The 19,788-nt window shown below is 44.9% G+C and overlaps 2 protein-coding genes and 1 long non-coding RNA gene across 13 annotated transcripts in view; 2 read left to right on the forward strand and 1 right to left on the reverse strand.

The window, feature by feature from the left end:
- Window positions 1-8,175, forward strand: part of LOC118372747 (max-binding protein MNT-like) — a 28,591-nt gene extending 20,416 nt beyond the window's left edge. For all 3 annotated transcript variants that reach the window (XM_035758733.2, XM_035758735.2, XM_035758736.2), the window contains exons 5-6: window positions 2,126-2,318; window positions 5,017-8,175. In XM_035758733.2, the coding sequence (XP_035614626.1) occupies window positions 2,126-2,318; window positions 5,017-5,831 (1,008 nt within the window). In that variant the 3' untranslated portion in view covers window positions 5,832-8,175. The remainder of the gene's footprint in view (window positions 1-2,125; window positions 2,319-5,016) is intronic.
- Window positions 8,176-8,664: 489 nt separating this feature from the next.
- LOC118372748 (septin-4-like) overlaps window positions 8,665-19,788 on the reverse strand; it is a 33,734-nt gene continuing 22,610 nt past the window's right edge. For all 4 annotated transcript variants that reach the window (XM_052467572.1, XM_052467570.1, XM_052467569.1 and 1 more), the window contains 5 exons: window positions 17,422-17,523; window positions 14,641-14,737; window positions 13,419-13,581; window positions 12,853-12,952; window positions 8,665-10,599 (listed from right to left, as the gene is read on the reverse strand). In XM_052467572.1, the coding sequence (XP_052323532.1) occupies window positions 10,531-10,599; window positions 12,853-12,952; window positions 13,419-13,581; window positions 14,641-14,737; window positions 17,422-17,523 (531 nt within the window). In that variant the 3' untranslated portion in view covers window positions 8,665-10,530. The remainder of the gene's footprint in view (window positions 10,600-12,852; window positions 12,953-13,418; window positions 13,582-14,640; window positions 14,738-17,421; window positions 17,524-19,788) is intronic.
- On the forward strand, window positions 14,745-16,288 carry LOC127908678 (uncharacterized). 6 transcript variants are annotated; one of them, XR_008067981.1, is made up of 4 exons: window positions 14,745-15,214; window positions 15,294-15,731; window positions 16,077-16,234; window positions 16,275-16,288. It is a non-coding gene; the product is annotated as an uncharacterized LOC127908678 (long non-coding RNA). The 6 variants fall into 6 exon arrangements; XR_008067982.1 differs by having other exon boundaries at window positions 15,294-15,691; XR_008067984.1 differs by having other exon boundaries at window positions 15,294-15,651.

The following is a 19,788-nucleotide window of genomic DNA, read 5'->3' on the forward strand; positions in this document are numbered from 1 at the left end:
GTTGCCATGGAAACAAATGGTGGTTTTCAGCTGTTGCCGTGACAACGAAACGAGGGGGGCGGTCTGATTGGAGCAGAGTGCTGTCATTATTCATATAGTTATGTTGGTGGTGAAGACCACCCAGACTGGCTGGGGTCTGTCTAGGACCATAGGTGACTCACCACCAGCCAGTCAGGGGAGTCTGCAGCAATACTCCTTCTACTGGACTGATAGAACCCATAACAACACCAGACTGGCTGTCTTAATCGTTTTAACTCTACCCTCTAACTCTACATTTAAATCAAGACCGAATGAAAGCTCTGGTCTTCTTTAGCTTTGGTCTGCACAACAGTCTCATCTCATTATATATTCACACACACACACACACACACACACACACCTCCTTTCTGCCTTCTGAGGTAAGGAGCAGTTCACACATGTAGATTTAGACAGGTCATAGGGTTTGGGTTGTGTTTCAGTGTGAGGGGTTTGTGTGAGTGACAGCACAGCAGAGCATCTTATCTGATCCTGGTTGAAGGTATACTGGTATACTTCCATACTGAAAAGCAATTGTACAAATGTATTTGTACCTAGTCTCTCATACACAGATACAGGAAGTCCAGGTCTGTGAGCACACAGCTTTATGGCTCTGAGTCAGATGAGTCCAGCCTTGTTAGCCTTGTCGGGATTCTAGTCTTCTTAGTTTCGTCCTGATTGGTTAGTCGTGATTCCATGGTCTTCTGAAGCTAGTCGATTGGGTAATACCCACTGGAGGAGGGGGAATGAAACTCTATGTCTTTGTCTCTCATAAAGTCAATGTAAAGGTTTCCTGTCCTGGCAGACTTCATCATGGTGTTCTTCCTAGTTGTTTTCTGTCTCCCAGGCAGACTGACAGTATAATGTGTCTGTCCTGGCTGCTCTCCCTCCGTACAGACCTGCCCCGCCCACTACAGCCTGTTTTGTCAGGCCTTTGTCAGCTGACCAGGAAATGATAAACTGGGTCAGAGAGCCACTGCCCAGCACCTCCCTCTGTCTGTACTCCTTCCCTCTATCCAGGTCTCTCTGTGTCTGTTCTTCCTTTCACAGTCATGCTGCCTGCCCGGTCATGGTGTAGGTTAATGTCTGTTGCTTCTGCTCGTCCAGTCAAAGGAAGCAACAGACATGGAAATGGCTCTCCTAAGACTTTATTTTAGACTGCTGTCAGTCCTATGAAATGGTCTTGATTAATGCTTCCAGAGTAGTAAATGAGTGTCCATGTGGTTTAGAAAGAACATTTTGTGGGGACTAGCAAGGCGAGCAAAGAGGATAATGGGAGGGGCCCACATAAGGAGGCATACCCATGCAGTCTCTAAGAGGATGTTGATGCTTGCGTCCAACAGTAGTACTACACTCAGAGTACTAGTTAGTGTTCCCAGAGGGGATTGTCCTTTGCTCCTCTGGAATCCTGCTCAGCCTACCGTGGAAGTAGCAATGACCTTCTGAAGAAACATTATCTATCGGTGTCGTTTTGACAGTAATATAACATTTGACATGTTTCTGTCCAGGGGGAGAGAGAAGGATCTCTTGGTCAGTGTGTGTGTGTGTGTATAGCCCTGTCGCTGTCTTAACATTGACAGATGAAGTAGAGACCATGGGGTCAGGAAATCGTGTTGGTGTTATTGTTGGTTGTGTGATGTACTGTGTCACAGACAAGGAAGTGACCAGCATAACGAATACACTAAGGGATTAGAAGAGATGTTTTGTGCATGTGGTCCCGCGGCTGTTGCTAAAACAACACACGTCTGGATAGCAGCTTTTACTTTACATGAACGCAAATGGGGAGGTTTATGACATTATGTATGATTTTAATTATGACCAGGTAAACTCAATGTACACATTGAGGACCAATGACACCTGGAATAGAATCCAGCCTATATTTATTATTATTATTTTTTAACTAAGCAAGTCCGTGAAGAACAAAATCTTATTTACAATGACAGCCTATTACTGGTTCGATTGAAGAACTTGTGTGAAACTTCAGTTCGAAGTTTTATTATAATCAAATTGCAGAATGCAGGCTCTCTCTGAAATATAATTGATTGCCCCATTTATAAATGGGTGTGTTCAAACTGTACTGAGCACTTTTCTCTCCCTCTGTGTCTTACAGACGTTGAAGCGCAAGGAGAAGGAGTACGAGCATGAGATGGAGAGACTGGCGCGGGAGAAAATCGCTACTCAGCAGCGATTGGCTGAGCTGAAGAACGAGCTGAGCCAATGGATGAATGTCATGGAGATAGACCGTGTTCTCAGACAGACGGTTCAACCAGAAGACGACCAGGCTTCTACCTCTACTGCCTCAGGTACGCTCAATCAATCGGTTCAACCAAGCAATCAAATTAATTAAGAAAACCGTTTTGCTTATAAATAGATCTATGGACACACAGATCAAAATTGTTTGCATTGAAAGAGAACCCTGATTCTCACCGACACAGGAGTAGGTCTCTTTTGCCTGTGTGAAGCAGGATGTGAATTCTGACACCACTTGAAGCTGGGATGTCACTAGTATTTAATTTGGTCTTCTGACTGTCCAGAAACTCCTCGCTGAACCCTACATCAAAGCCACTAACAACGCATATGCCTGGAATCCTGACATCATAGTGCAGCAGGAGAGAGGGGGTTTGTCGCAGTAGCGATCTGAGATAGATTTAGAGCCAGTAATCAAAAATAATTTTAAACAAATAGATTTCAAACCATTTTTGTCATATATGGACATGATTTTAATATGAGATGAAAGGCGAGTTCAGGAAGCCAAACTAGAGCTCTGTGAAGTTCACAGCGATGGGGGCAGACGTTTTGCTCGAGACCGTTAGAAAATATGTTTTTTACAGTTAAGGTGAAATCTTATAGTTTTTATAATTAGAATATACTATTTGTAGAAAGCATAAGTCATTTCAAGCCTTATTCAAACATTTTTTTTTTGTTGAAATGGGAAATAAACCCAGCGACAACAAAAAGTCCCTTTTTAAGGACCCTGTCTTTCAAAGATAATTTGTGAAAATCCAAATAACTTCACAGATCTTTATTGTAAAGGGTTTAAACACTGTTCCCCATGCTTGTTCAATGAACCATAAACATTTAATGAACATGCACCTATGGAACGGTTGTTAAGAAACTAACAGCTTTCAGACTGTAGGCAATTAAGGTCACGGTTATGAAAACTTAGGACACTAAAAGAGGCCTTTCTACTGACTCTGAAAAACACCAAAAGAAAGATTCCCAGGGTCCCTGCTCATCTGTGTGAATGTGCCTTAGGCATGCTGCAAGGAGGCATGAGGACTGCAGATGTGGCCAGGGCAATAAATTGCCCTATTAATAAATAAAATAAATAAATAAAATGCCTAAGACGGCGCTACAGTGAGACAGGATGGACAGCTGATCGTCCTCGCAGTGGCAGACCACGTGTAACAACACCTGTACAGGATCGGTACAGCCGAACATCACACCTGCGGGATAGGTATAGCATGGTAACAACAACAGACCGAGTTACACCAGGAACGCACAATCCCTCCATCAGTGTTCAGAATGTCTGCAATAGGCTGAGAGAGGCTGGACTGAGGGCTTGTAGGCCTGTTGAAAAGGCAGGTCCTCACCAGACATCACCGGCAACAACATCGCCTATGGGCACAAACCCACCTTCGCTGGACCAGTCAGGACTGGAAAAAAGTGCTCTTCACTGACAAGTCACAGTTTTATCTGATGGTCGGATTCGTGTTTATCATCAAAGGAATGAGCGTTACACTTGAAGCGGGATCGAGGTGGAGGGTCCGTCATGGTCTGGGGCAGTGCGTCACAGCATCATCGGACTGAGCTTGTCATTGCAGGCAATCTCAACGCTATGCGTTACAGGGAAGACCTCCTCCCTCATATGGTACCCTTCCTGCAGGCTCATCCTGACATGACCCTCCAGCGTGACAATGCCACCACGCACAGAATGAGCTGTATGGCTGATTTCTTGAAAGACAGGAATGTCAGTGTTCTGCCATGGCCAGTGAAGAGCCCGGATCTCAATCCCATGTGAGCACGTCTGGGACCCGTTGGATCGGAGGGTGAGGACTAGGGCCATTCCCCCCAGAAATGCCTGGGAACTTGCAGGTGCCTTGGTGGAAGAGTGGGGAAACATCTCACAGCAAGAACTGGCAAATGTGCTGCAGTCCATGAGGAGGAGATGCACTGCAGCACTTAATGCAGCTGGTGGCCACCAGATACTAACTGTTACTTTTGATTTTGACCGCCCCCCCCCTTGTTCAGGGACACATTATTCCATTTCTGTTAGTCACATGTCTGTGGAACATGTTCAGTTTGTCTGTTGAATCTTGTTATGTTCATACAAAATGTGTAAATATAAGTTTGCTGAAAATAAACTCAGTTGACAGTGAGAGGATTTATCTTTTTTTGCTGAGTTTACATTTTCATATTTGTACTTAAACTTCATCAAAAGTGATTTATACCTCAGCAATTTATAAAAACAATGACCATAAAGGTGAGCATTACTAGTTATTGTTTATGGCCCACCTGATAAATAATTACCTTTGGGGATTATGTAGATCACATTTAACTGGTTTGAGATACAAGGGGGATCACAGCTATATAGTTCTATATTGGACCCTATAATTATAATCATTATAAAATTGTATACCATTTGAGGTTCTTGACAATTGCAATTAATTACTTTGAAAAAGTCCTTGAATTTGACTTGCCGGTGTCTGTATAAACCCTGTTTTAAAGGTTGTATAGTCCTAAACCTAGGTTGTTGTATAGGTGGAGTTATGGGCCTATTTGCACATATTCACTTTCATTCCTAAGTACACATGTAGAACTTCATGAAAATCCTTGTTATTTTTGTTTCAAACCATTTTGAAATGTTGATCCCAATGTCACACTATTTATAGAAAAAACAAACGACACTAGTTCCTACACAGTGTTTTAAGAATGTACAAAGCGGTCATATCTGTGACGTTATAAAGTTAATAAAGTTAATGTGTTCTGTCTGTCACACAGAGGGTGAAGACATCATGGATGACGACATGGATGAGGAGAATGTTCCGGCAGCCTTACCCACCGTGCCTCAACAAGCCATGCAACCCGAGTTGTACAAGACTGTGACCACCACTCCCATAACCCCCACCACCTCCATCCTCACCCAACACATCTCCAGCCAACACAAGGTCCAAACGTACCCCCACCCGCTGTCACCCCTGGCTGTCTCAGCTACATTCTCCACCCCAGCATCCAACATCACCACCACCCCTATCCAGGCACTCCTATCGCCTCACACACACATCGTAACCTCCCCTAGCACCCTCTTCCCGGCTCACACACACATGGTGACTCCCCACGCTCATACTCACATGGTAAAGGCCCCCAGCCTCCAGCCCACAGTCATTGCCCACGCCTCTGCTTCCCACGCCTCTGTCATCCAGGCCGTCAACCACGTCATCCAGGCTTCAGCTGGAGGAGCCAAGCACATCACCCATCTAGCTCCCTCCTCCTCAGCCCCCATGCAGCTGGCCCCAGGGCACCACCACCAGCCCATCGGAGACATCCCCATCCACCCTGTTACCCACCTGGGCCAGCACCATCTACCCACCATCTACCCCCAGTCCGTGGCTGTCACCCAGCCAGCCATGGTGGGCCACGTCACCCATACTCTCAACCAGGTCAATGGTACTGCCCCCAGCCAGGGCACAACCACCACCATGGGAAAGCAGACGGCTGTTGGTGCCCAGGTGGTGACACATCACCAACAGCTGCTGAACCCTGTAACTATGGTGACCTTGCCTTCATTCCCCGTTAGCACTCTGAAGCTAGCCTGATCTCTGAACCAGGCCAGAGCCATCCTGAAGCTAGCCTGAGAACCAAGCTACATGAACAGGCCACACCCACCCTGAGGTGGTCAGAGTCAGGCTGAAGTCGGAGACAGACCTCCAGATCTGGAGAACATCGGCCTCAGAGCAGACCAGCCGGACAGGAACCAGCCCAGACTCCGAGCCCAGGGCGACTGAAGCAGGCCCAGAGTGAGGCTGGCACCAGGACTACTGTACTGACAAACAAATGTAAAAGCCTTCATACTGGACGCAAGTCCTCATATTCACTGATGATTCTCAAACTGCATTATTAACTAACCTGATGCATTACAGCTGTCAATAAGAAGTAACTCAGAACATTCCAAAAAGAAACTATAAAAATGTACAATTTTTAAAATATATCATTATAATGGTTATGAGAGGTGAAAGACAGCCAATGTTGTTGTTGGGCAGAGTATGATGTCCAGGATGGTAATGTTTATAGAGTGTGATATTGTATAGGATGCAGTGAAGAGAATCACATGGAGACATTATCTGTCTGGCCCTCCTCTGTGTTCATATCTACAGTAGCTAATAGTGAGAGACATCCAATGTCCAAGGCAGTTAGACCTGCATATTTTCATTCAGGACCGGTTTTTATATTTCTGGTACAGGGTCACGTATTCCACAGCCAAGAGTATTTACAAACCACACTGCTAATGACTGTGGTGGTGCCACTATTTGCTATTATGAAAGCACCACGGTTTTAGATTTAACTGAAGTCTACCACAGAGGCCAGGGCCTGTATTCACAAATCACCTGAATAGTTGTGCTGATCTAGGATCTGCCCGTATAATCTCACTCATTATGATTTTAGTCTAAACTGATACTAGATAAGCACTCCTACTCTGAGACACTTTGTGGATACGGGCCTTGATGTGACCAGAAGGCAAAGCATCCAATTTCAGACCACTGAATCGGGGTCAGAGAGACTGGCTCTCTGGCTGTGTGATTGGTAGGTGTTGGCACGTCAGCGTCAGCATGGGGTGTGTGTGTGTGTGTGTGCGCGTGCGTGTGTGCGCGCGAACAACTAAGCGCCATAAAGGAGCACATTGAGGACATAATTGCTGGGACCTCCCCTTCCCACTACCCAGGCACATGGCTGTGAAGTGAAACCTAAAACACGGCCTGGCCGTTCTTCTCCCACTGCAGCGCTGTCATATTACTGCATGTTCCACAAGCTTCCCCTGCTGGTGGTAAACTACAACGGCATGTAAAATGGTCATTGAGTGTACTAGTTTGTAATAACATATATTGTGTGTGTGGCCCAAGCAGGAATCAAACCCAAATGCTGGCATTACCAGTTCCACCATGCACATCTGAAGCAGGTGATGTAAGTATAACTGTGAGGACTTTTCACAAAACTGAACAACCACTCAGTTTAGCACAGGAGTAAAACTACAATACTCAAGTGGCTACATATTACCACGATTTATATATATTTTTTACTAATGGCAGAACAGGAGCCATAGCAGGCACAATCACTGTAAATTGTTCCTGGAGTATCTATGTATGTGTAATAAAGTAGCTATATAGTGAGGCATATCTTGTTTGTGTTGCAGCAGTGATCTTGTTTAAGGCCTTCGGCAGTGTCACGGTAGACCATTGAAGTGAATGTGGCAGTTTGGGGTTAAACGGCATGGTCACCTACGCCATTTTATCCTCTTTTTCCACCAACCATATGAATTATCTGGTATATCAATTGTAGATTCTCGTGTTGGCCGTCCACTGCACTATTACACGACCTGTAGCTGAGATTCAACTTTTAACTTCTAGCACTTTGATATGCTAATTAACCCCAATTAAAGCAAAACTGGTTTACAACTGTACATAGCACTCGCAAAGACAGCACCTGACTGTGTTCCTCTTCACTTAATCTGAATGGTTTTGTGTCTGTCTTTGGGAGGAAGAATGGACATGGTAGTCATAACATTTAAAAAATATATATTTGATCAATCTTTGTGTGGAATGGAACAGTATGTATGTATGTCTGTCTGTATGTACACATTCAATAATGGTTTTAGTGTATTTTAAAGATTTGCCTGTTTTTGCATGTAGATTGGTGATTTTGGTTCATATGTAGATTTTTATGCCAGCTGTTCTGAGACCATGTACAGTACTGTATACCGCGGGAGAGCTTTCAGAGCCCTTTCCACAACCTTTGTTTTCCCTATGGAGAAAGTGGAAGTTCTATATTGCCTGTACATTTTGGGCTGCGTTTAGATTTAATTGTCCATTATGTAAAAAGATAAATCATTTAAATGCATAAGTGGAAAATGCTGAAGATACTTAATAAATCTTATTACATTTATAACTTCTTGCTTTGGGCAATTTATTTGATCTACATTTTTAGGGTGTGTGTATGTTCGCTTAGCAACACTATCGCAATACAAAGTAGGAGTAGTAGAAAATGGCTGGAATGGAGAGACAAGATGTTACTTCCTTTATTGTATTACAATTCATTGCATCCTTTCTCTTCCTCAATGACTTTATAAAGTGCTGGATTCAATCTGAGCGAGCTTTGTCCACAATGCACTTCTTCAGAGCCCACATTCACGGTAAACGCTGCATGTTGGCTCAATGGGAAAATGCGTTTATTGGAGTGTTGCCAATCTGCACTCAGATTGAATCCTGGCCAAAGTTATTTATTACATAAATGTATTCAGAAAAAGTAGTATGACAACATTCTTATTTCCTACTTTTGTTCTAGTGTGATTTTGGACTGGGTCTGTAGGTGAATCTATAAGCTTTTGATGGATCCGGATAGAACAAGTAAATTGAACAATGTTGCTTACAAAGAGAATGTGAAATAAAAATATTTTATTCTGATTATTTCAAATAAATTTCTGGCACTCATACTAATAATCCAAACAAATGTATATTTTTGTCTCATGACTTGTTCCTTGAATGAACTGACATTTGCACCTGAGGAAAATAAATACATATGCACAACTATTCATCTTCATGAAAAAAAAGTGTTAAGTCAAAATTATTGGAAGGAAACACCTACATGATAATTATAATTTCTCTTGTGTTGAGTGCATAATATATCTACCATAATAAAATCATCCACTCATACATATGTACTTCAACAGAGGGTGCATACTTACTGTCCACAAACATAATCAAGAAAAATATCACCCATGAATGAAGGCCTGCTACATCAGGCACCTCTATAACAGACACTGTACCCACAAACAACCTTACTGAAGTGACCCTGTCATTCTCTAGCCCCTTGACCTCTGGCAGAATAAGGGCCTTGTCCTGTCTGCTTGGTCCCCAGGCCAGCATCTCTTGGCTGGCACATAGTTAGCTCAAGGCTTCTATTTTCTCCTCTTGGGTTCATGTTCAGTGAAAAAATGTTAAATGGGGAGTTAATGCTGGAACTTGTCCATTTGAGCCAGGATTTAGTCAGATGGCAGGTTTTGCACTGCAGCTTTTAAAAGGCAATGTTCTCTGTGTTCGCAGAGATCCCATCACGGAAACGCTGCATATGTCAGCTTAATCTGAAATTGCCTTTAAAAGTCGCAACGTCTATAATGGGATTGTATCCCAGTCTAACACTCATTTTCACTGCGTAACGTTTTACTACGACCCGAGGACGAACCTGCAAGTCAACAATATTCCAGCAAACTCTCAAACTATCATTACAGATGTAAGTAGTGGGTTTCCTTTTTAAGTAAAATACAAGAATGAACAACCCATGGTTGAGCATGCTGGAATTGGGAGAGTGAAGGGCATTAGTTAGCCCTATTAACATGTAAAAAAAACACCCAACAGTACTTCAGTAACATTTGTTGAAATTAAAAATAAAAATGGTGAAAAAAGGACTCATTCCATGCTATTCTGTGTAGCAATGCAAATAAAAGCAATAACAAGTGATGGATGCAACTTCGTAACAAACATTTACAAATGTAACATTGTAGTAAAAAAAAGTATCACATTTTATCTGTATGACCATCTATAGTATTGACCTTTAAGAAAAATGCTCTTGGGAAAACATTGTGCATGACAAAAAAAATGTAGGCCAACCTCCTTCCCAACAGACCTTGTCTATGGTGGTTAAGACCATACAACTACATTTTTTATGAGAGACTTTCAAACACCTAGCAGAGGGACAGGACAACACATTCCCTACAGTCTACCCCTTAACCAATGTCAGGGTTAGAGTTCACTAAGGAGAAACATCAATGAACATTGAAGTGTTAGCAATGAACTGGAAGGCAAAAAGTTCTCTTGAGAAGACCACAGGTAAACTATGAGTGGAAAGAGGGCAGGCAGGACCCGGCCTTAACCCTTTAAGAACAAGCAGGTGGTTAGGTCGGTGCTGTCCGGCCCGGTGTTGTGCTCCAGCAATGGCACTTGAAAGGAGTGCCCGTTGTTACTGTTAGAGTTTCCACAACAGGTGTGGAGATGCAAGGCTTCCATGTTGTTGGAAGAGAAGGCGAATTCTCTCCATGCCACGTCCTGTCTGTGAATACCTCATGCCTGGTCGTGGATCAGTCTCTGATAGTGAGGGTTATTGACTAAATGAGGAGTTGGGGTTGGATGAGCTGGAGTTGACAATGTTTGTGGACTAGAGTAGAGTGGTACTAGGGGTGCCCATCTTAGTAGTGGAAAGAGGGGGCCTGCATTTACAGAGGGGCAGGGGTTCTAGTAGTAGCCTGGGTTAATAGGCCTCCTTCTGCGTGTGCATCTGTTCCTGGATCTTTGTGAGCATCTCTTGCATTCGCCGCAACTGTGGAGAAAAGAGACAAGAGGCCGCTGTCAGTCAAACACCCGGGACATGAAGCAAAACACAAAAACACAGAATGAAGTAGGGACTGGGGAGATGCTCACAGGCTTTAGGAACCATAACCAAGCGCTATCCAATCACAACAAAGCCAGCTATGTGACAACAGATAAATAGGATTCCCCATACCAGCCTACTCTCACCAGACTATCAGATTATTAAGTCATATTGATGGATTCCTATGATGCTAAACACTACTTCTGCATATGCAGAGATCTGACACAGATCTGATTGTCTCAGAACACTACACATGCGGAAGTAGTGATTGTCTACATTTCATGACTGCAATGTAGGTGGCCTGGAACGCAACCATTACTTCCACATGACTGCACCAATAACGAAGCCCTATCCAAATCACAACTAAGCCAGCAGTGCTGACAGACAACCGATCGATACCATTTGCCACCCCAGTCTATTCTGACTTTAGACCATGTGACCTGATGATGATGACAGATGCGTGTGTGTTCAGTCATGTATACAGTTGTAGTCTAATGAGTGAAAGACAGGCTGAAGGTGGCCTGGAACGACCATTACTTCTACATCACTGCACCAATGACCATATCCAATGACTAACAAGCCAGCGGAGGACAACTGATTGATACAATTTGCCACCCCATTCTACTCTGTCTGGAGACCATGTGACTGAGGCTGGTGACTGTGTGTGTGTTCAGTCAGGTATACACATTAATTTCTGTAATTGCTACACACAGAGCCTGATAATTCAATACTGTGATATGAAGTACAAGTGTGAAAGATATGGCACTTGCAGAAATACTATTATTTGCCCTTCATAGCATCCCCCCAATCCCACAAACATATCAAAATAGGATGAAATTAAGGTGACAGTTTTGTGTTTCCAACGTTTTAATAATGGGAAGGGTTACATACCAAAAATGAGGAAATAGCAGAAAAGAATGTATTATGTTTTTAATGGCTCATGTCATTCAGGGGGGAACCTAGCTTGAGATGCACAAGCTTAACTTTATTTTTGAGAAAATGATGTATTGATATCAATGGAAGATCTGCACCAAAACTCAAGCTGCACAAGTGGGTTTCAGGGTAGGCTTCATGCATCAGATTCAAACCTCAGGTGAGGGTATTTTTGTTAAAGTATTGTTAAGGTTCTTTAAAGTTATCAGCTTTTAATCAGAAAATATATACAGTACCCGTCAAAAGTTTGGACACACCTACTCATTCAAGGGCTTTTCTTTATTTGTACTATTTTCTACATTTTAGAATAATAGTGAAGACATCAAAACTATTAAATAAAACATATGGAATCATGTAGTAACCAAAAAGTATTTAAAAAAATCTAAATATATGTAATATTTTAGATTCTTCAAAGCAGCCAGCCTTTGCCTTGATGACAGCTTTGCACATTCTTGGCATTTTCTCAACCAGCTTCACCTGGAATGCTTTTCCAACAGTCTTGAAGGAGTTCCCACATATGCTAAGCACTTGTTCGCTGCTTTTCCTTCACTTTGCAGTCCAACTCATCCCAAACCATCTCAATTGGGTTAAGGTCAGGTGATTGTGGAGGACAGGTAATCTGATGCAGCACTCCATATGTGTAATTTCATAGTTTTGATGTCTTCACTATTATTCTACAATGTAGAAAATAGTAAAAATAAAAACCATTGATTGAGTCGGTGTCCAAACTTTTGACTGGTACTGTATATAAATAAATAAGTATATGAAATTGGCACGATGGTGCTTTTGGACAGGGACAGACTCAAACAGGGAGAAGAGAACCACACGAGAGCTTCTTTCCATTTACAACACTACTCTACTCAGGCAGCGTGACCTGGCATATTATTATTATTATATTCTACTGCCAGACCTGGGTTCAAATAGTATTTGAATATAAAACATTATTTGTACCCAGATCTAATCATCTCTTACAGGTCATGTGCACCTCATGGCTGGGTGCTGTTTTAGGGGTGCTGCTGTAGGGACCAACTGTCACCCCTCACCCTTCCTCAGACCAGAATTACCACACCTGACTGGGGTCTTCAGGGGCACCTGCATGTATTAATGGAATGTATATAAAATATGATTGACAGCCTGGAGGACTCAAGAGGCCTCAGGTTCAGGCCCTGGGTCTAGGCCTTGGTCAGAGTGGGGTTCTAGGGGTCGGTCTGAGTGCTCATCGTGACTGTGCTCTTGCTCTGGTTCATGCTCTGAGTGTCGTCGTTGTACCTCTTCATCTTTCTCTCGGATCAGCTTCTCCGTCTCGGTGTCTGTGGTACTTGGTATCACAGGGATGGGGAAGTCTGTGCCGCTCTCCCTGGTCAGTTTACTACGGGAGTAGAGTGGAGAAAGACAATATGGTTGACAGTATGTGGGTGTATATTTTGTTAGAGTTTGTGACTACAGTACCAGTCAAAAGTTAGAACACCTACTCATTCAAGTGTTTTTCTTTATATTACAGAATAATAGTGAGGACAACAAAACTTTGAAGAATCTCAAAAATGTTTGTTTAACACTTTTTTGGTTACTACATGATTCCATATGTGTTATTTCGTAGTTTTGATGTCTTCACTATTATTCTACAATGTAGAAAATAGTAAAAAAATAAAGAAAACCCTGGAATGAGTATGTGTCCAAACTTTTGACTGGTACTGTATGTTAGTGTGAATTGTAGTTGAGCTACATTATGTTTGTATAAGAGTAACAATACATGCAGTATTAAGATACCTGATCCAAGCTATTAACAACACGAGCTACAGTGAGTGAGATACTGGTCTGTGTGTGTGTGTCCATACTTGCGGTTGCGTTCTTTCACCACCATGCGGGTCATGCTCTGGATGCAGTGAGCCCTGTAGTTCTCATAGTGGGTCTCCCGTGTCACATCCTTCAGGTCCTGCATGTGTGTCCTCACCAACATATTCCTCAGCTTCACAAAGTCACAGTGTGCCGAGTTCTCCACTGTCAAAAGTAACAGTGTGTGTGTCATGTTAGGACAGTGTTTTTTCCTAAACCTTTCATGGCCACATCCCGGATTCAACCCCAACCCTAACCCGAACATCAACCACAACCCTAACCCTAGCTTCATGGCCACATCCCGGATTCAACCCCAACCCTAACCCGAACATCAACCACAACCCTAACCCTAGCTTCATGGCCACATCCCGGATTCAACCCCAACCCTAACCTGAACCTCAACCACAACCCTAACCCTAGCATCATGTCCACATCCAGGTTCACCCCTAAACCCCAACCCTAGCCACAACCCTAGGTTCATGCCTACATCCCAGTTCAACCCTAACCTCAACTATAACCCTAACCCTAGCTTCATGTCCGCATCCCAGTACAACCCTAACCCTAGCTTCATGTCCACATCCCAGTACAACCCTAACCCCAGCTTCATGTCCACATCCCAGTACAACCCTAACCCCAGCTTCATGTCCACATCCCAGTACAACCCTAACCCCAGCTTCATGTCCACATCCCAGTACAACCCTAACCCCAGCTTCATGTCCACATCCCAGTACAACCCTAACCCCAGCTTCATGTCCACATCCCAGTACAACCCTAACCCCAGCTTCATGTCCGCATCCCAGTATAACCCTAACCCTAGCTTCATGTCCACATCCCAGTACAACCCTAACCCCAGCTTCATGTCCACATCCCAGTACAACCCTAGTATCATGTCCACATCCCGGTACAACCCTAACCCCAGCTTCATGTCCACATCCCAGTACAACCCTAGTTTCATGTCCACATCCCAGTACGACCCTAACCCCAGCTTCATGTCCACATCCCAGTACGACCCTAACCCTAGCTTCATGTCCACATCCCAGTACAACCCTAACCCCAGATTCATGTCCACATCCCAGTACAACCCTAACACCTGCTTCATGTCCACATCCCAGTACAACCCTAACCCCTGCTTCATGTCCACATCCCATTACAACCCTAACCCAACCCTAACATATTAAGACCCCCACACACAAGAGCTACATAACAGTAGTGTAACAGGGTTACCTTCCACGATGCCCCAGGGGTAAAGACGACCCCGGACCCTTTTCCCTTTGGCCTCCACCACCGTGTTGCTGCCGATCACCGCAAATGGTATACTGTCCTGGAGGAGGGAGACAGGGGGAGGGAGAGAGAGCAGGAGAGGTGAATATGAATGACGTGAATAAAGTACAAAGTGGGGGGAATATATCTGTGGTTACGATGAGGTAATGCAGAGAGGGGAAAATGCTGCAATGCAGATCTACCCATTTCTCCATCTCTCTCTCTCTCAAATCAAATGTTATTTGTCACATGTAACGAATACAACAGGTGTAGGTAGACCTTACAGTGAAATGCTTACTTACAAGCCCTTAACTAACAATGCAGTTTTAAGAAAAATACCCCAAAATGTTAATAAAAGTAACAAAAATTAAAGAGCAAGGTTATATACAGGGGGTACCGGTTACAGAGTCAATGAGGAGGTTATATACAGGGGGTACCGGTACAGAGTCAATGTGGAGGCTATATACAGGGGGTACCGGTTACAGAGTCAATGTGGAGGTTATATACAGGGGGTACCGGTTACAGAGTCAATGTGGAGGTTATATACAGGGGGTACCGGTTACAGAGTCAATGTGGAGGCTATATACAGGGGTACCGGTTACAGAGTCAATGTGGAGGTTATATACAGGGGGTACCGGTTACAGAGTCAATGTGGAGGTTATATACAGGGGGTACCGGTACAGAGTCAATGTGGAGGTTATATACAGGGGGTACCGGTTACAGAGTCAATGTGGAGGCTATATACAGGGGGTACCGGTTACAGAGTCAATGTGGAGGTTATATACAGGGGGTACCGGTTACAGAGTCAATGTGGAGGTTATATACAGGGGGTACCGGTACAGAGTCAATGTGGAGGTTATATACAGGGGGTACCGGTTACAGAGTCAATGTGGAGGTTATATACAGGGGGTACCGGTTACAGAGTCAATGTGGAGGTTATATACAGGGGGTACCGGTTACAGAGTCAATGTGGAGGTTATATACAGGGGGTACCGGTTACAGAGTCAATGTGGAGGTTATATACAGGGGGTACCGGTTACAGAGTCAATGTGGAGGTTATATACAGGGGGTACCGGTTACAGAGTCAATGTGGAGGATATAAACAGGGGGTACCGGTTACAGAGTCAATGTGGAGGTTATATACAGGGGGTACCGGTTACAGAGTCAATGTGGAGGTTATATACAGGGGGTACCAGTTACAGAGTCAATGTGGAGGTTATATACAGGGGGTACCGGTTACAGAGTCAATGTGGAGGCTATATACAGGGGGTACCGGTTACAGAGTCAATGTGGAGGTTATATTACATTTACATTACATTTAAGTCATTTAGCAGACGCTCTTATCCAGAGCGACTTACAAATTGAATACAGGGGGTACCGGTTACAGAGTCAATGTGGAGGTTATATACAGGGGGTACCGGTACAGAGTCAATGTGGAGGTTATATACAGGGGGTACCGGTTACAGAGTCAATGTGGAGGTTATATACAGGGGGTACCGGTACAGAGTCAATGTGGAGGTTATATACAGGGGGTACCGGTTACAGAGTCAATGTGGAGGTCATATACAGGGGGTACCGGTTACAGAGTCAATGTGGAGGCTATATACAGGGGGTACCGGTACAGAGTCAATGTGTGGGGGCACCGGTTAGTCGAGGTAATATGTACATGTAGATAACAAGCAGAATGTAGCAGCAGTGTAAAAGTGTGGTGGGGTGGACAATGCAAATAGTCTGGGTAGCCATTTTATTAGATGTTCAGGAGTCTTATGGTTTGGGGGTAGAAGCTGTTTAGAAGCCTTTTGGACCTAGACTTGGCACTCCGGTACCGCTTGCGTGTGGTAGCAGAGAGAACAGTCTATGAGTAGGGTGGCTGGAGTCTTTGACAATTTTTAGGCCTTCCTCTGACACCAACTGGTATAGAGGTCCTGGATTGCAGGAAGCTTGGCCCTGGTGATGTACTAGGCCGTACGCAATACACCTCTGTAGTGACTTGCGGTCGGAGGCAGAGCAGTTGCCATACCAGGCAGTGATGCAACCAGGATGCCCTCAATGGTGCAGCTGTAGAACCTGAGGGAGAATAGGTTTTGTCGTGCACTCTTCACAAAACAGTCTTGGTGTGCTTGGACCATGTAGTTTGTTGGTGATGTGGACACACAAGCGCTCAACCTGCTCCACTATAGACCCGTTGATGTGAATGGGGACGTTCTTTGTCCTCCTCCTGTAGTCCACAATCATCTCCATTGTCTTGATCACATTGAGGGAGAGGTTGTTGTGCTGACACCACATGGCCAGGTCTCTGACCTCCTCCCTATAGGCGGTCTCGTCGTCGTCAGTGATCAGGCCTACTACTGTTGCGTCATCGGCAAACTTAACAATGGTGTTGGAGTCTACTTAGAAATGAACAGAGAACACTGTCAGGGCACATGAGGTCACAGACACGGTTCTATGAGGGGGAGTGACTGAGACACATTTATCTACCAAAACGCCATTCAGGCCTGGTCTGGATGCACAGCCACACCCTGCCCTCTAGTGCGCCAGTGCACACACACATCAATAGAATTCACAAACAGATAACTATTCAAGGCTGTGTGCTCAATAACAACAAGGGTATGGACATTATCTCTAATCTAGGTTTCCTATCCCAGCATTTCTGTATTGCAGACAGGTTGCTTATGATGACCAGTGTCCTGTATGTTGTCATACTTCCTCAACTAGTGATGTGAGGTTTGGATAAATGTGGTTCACCTTGAGCTCCTGATCCTGCTGTTTGAAGTCCTCATCCTCATCAGAGTCACAGTCTGGGAACTGGTAAATCTTAATCCCAAACTGCTGGATCTCCTCTCGGATCTACAGGAAGTTGGAGGGAGGGACAGAGAGAAGCAGATGGAACGAGGGAGGGAGGGACAGAGAGAAGAAGATGGAGGGAGGGACAGAGAGAAGATGGAACCAGGGAGGGAGGGAAAGAGAGAAGAAGATGGAGGGAGAGACAGAGAGAAGAAGATGGAGGGAGGGACAGAGAGAAGAAGATGGAGGGAGGGACAGAGAGAAGAAGATGGAGGGAGAGACAGAGAGAAGAAGATGGAGGGAGGGACAGAGAGAAGAAGATGGAGGGAGGGACAGAGAGAAGAAGATGGAGGGAGAGACAGAGAGAAGAAGATGGAGGGAGGGACAGAGAGAAGAAGATGGAGGGAGGGACAGAGAGAAGAAGATGGAGGGAGGGACAGAGAGAAGAAGATGGAGGGAGGGACAGAGAGAAGAAGATGGAGGGAGGGACAGAGAGAAGAAGATGGAGGGAGGGACAGAGAGAAGAAGATGGAGGGAGGGACAGAGAGAAGAAGATGGAGGGAGGGACAGAGAGAAGAAGATGGAGGGAGAGACAGAGAGAAGAAGATGGAGGGAGGGACAGAGAGAAGAAGATGGAGGGAGGGACAGAGAGAAGAAGATGGAGGGAGGGACAGAGAGAAAAAGATGGAGGGAGGGACAGAGAGAAGAAGATGGAGGGAGGGACAGAGAGAAGAATATGGAACCAGGGAGGGACAGAGAGAAGAATATGGAACCAGGGAGGGACAGAGAGAAGAAGATGGAAGCAGGGACAGAAAGATGAAAATGGAGGGAGGAAAAGAGAGAAGAAGATGGAGGGAGGGACAGAGAGAAGAATATGGAACCAGGGAGGGACAGAGAGAAGAAGATGGAAGCAGGGACAGAAAGATGAAAATGGAGGGAGGAAAAGAGAGAAGAAGATGGAGGGAGAGACAGAGAGAAGAAGATGGAGGGAGAGACAGAGAAGAAGATGGAGGGAGAGACAGAGAGAAGAATATGGAGGGAGGGACAGAGAGAAGAATATGGAGGGAGGGACAGAGAGAAGAAGATGGAGGGAGGGACAGAGAGAAGAATATGGAGGGAGAGACAGAGAAGAAGATGGAGGGAGGGACAGAGAGAAGAAGATGAGGTAGTGACAGAAAGAAGAAGATGGAGGGAGGGACAGAGAGAAGAAGATGGAGGGAGAGACAGAGAAGAAGATGGAGGGAGGGACAGAGAGAAGAATATGGAGGGAGGGACAGAGAGAAGAATATGGAGGGAGGGACAGAGAGAAGAATATGGAGGGAGGGACAGAGAGAAGAAGATGGAGGGAGGGACAGAGAGAAGAAGATGGAGGGAGGGACAGAGAGAAGAAGATGGAGGGAGGGACAGAGAGAAGAAGATGGAGGGAGGGACAGAGAGAAGAATATGGAGGGAGAGACAGAGAAGAAGATGGAGGGAGAGACAGAGAGAAGAATATGGAGGGAGGGACAGAGAGAAGAATATGGAGGGAGGGACAGAGAGAAGAATATGGAGGGAGAGACAGAGAGAAGAAGATGGAGGGAGGGACAGAGAGAAGAATATGGAGGGAGGGACAGAGAGAAGAATATGGAGGGAGGGACAGAGAGAAGAATATGGAGGGAGGGACAGAGAAGAAGAAGATGGAGGGAGGGACAGAGAGAAGAATATGGAGGGAGGGACAGAGAGAAGAATATGGAGGGAGGGACAGAGAGAAGAATATGGAGGGAGGGACAGAGAGAAGAATATGGAGGGAGGGACAGAGAGAAGAATATGGAGGGAGGGACAGAGAGAAGAATATGGAGGGAGGGACAGAGAGAAGAATATGGAGGGAGGGACAGAGAGAAGAATATGGAGGGAGGGACAGAGAGAAGAATATGGAGGGAGGGACAGAGAGAAGAATATGGAGGGAGGGACAGAGAGAAGAATATGGGAGGAGGGACAGAGAGAAGAATATGGAGGGAGGGACAGAGAGAAGAATATGGAGGGAGGGACAGAGAGAAGAATATGGAGGGAGGGACAGAGAGAAGAATATGGAGGGAGGGACAGAGAGAAGAATATGGAGGGGGAGGGACAGAGAGAAGAATATGGATGGAGGGACAGAGAGAAGAATATGGAGGGAGGGACAGAGAGAAGAATATGGAGGGAGGGACAGAGAGAAGAATATGGAGGGAGGGACAGAGAGAAGAATATGGAGGGAGGGACAGAGAGAAGAATATGGAGGAGGGACAGAGAGAAGAAGATGGAGGGAGGGACAGAGAGAAGAATATGGAGGGAGGGACAGAGAAGAAGATG

Source organism: Oncorhynchus keta, chromosome 18 (genome assembly GCF_023373465.1).
Source record: "Oncorhynchus keta strain PuntledgeMale-10-30-2019 chromosome 18, Oket_V2, whole genome shotgun sequence".
NCBI classification, from domain to species: domain Eukaryota; kingdom Metazoa; phylum Chordata; class Actinopteri; order Salmoniformes; family Salmonidae; genus Oncorhynchus; species Oncorhynchus keta.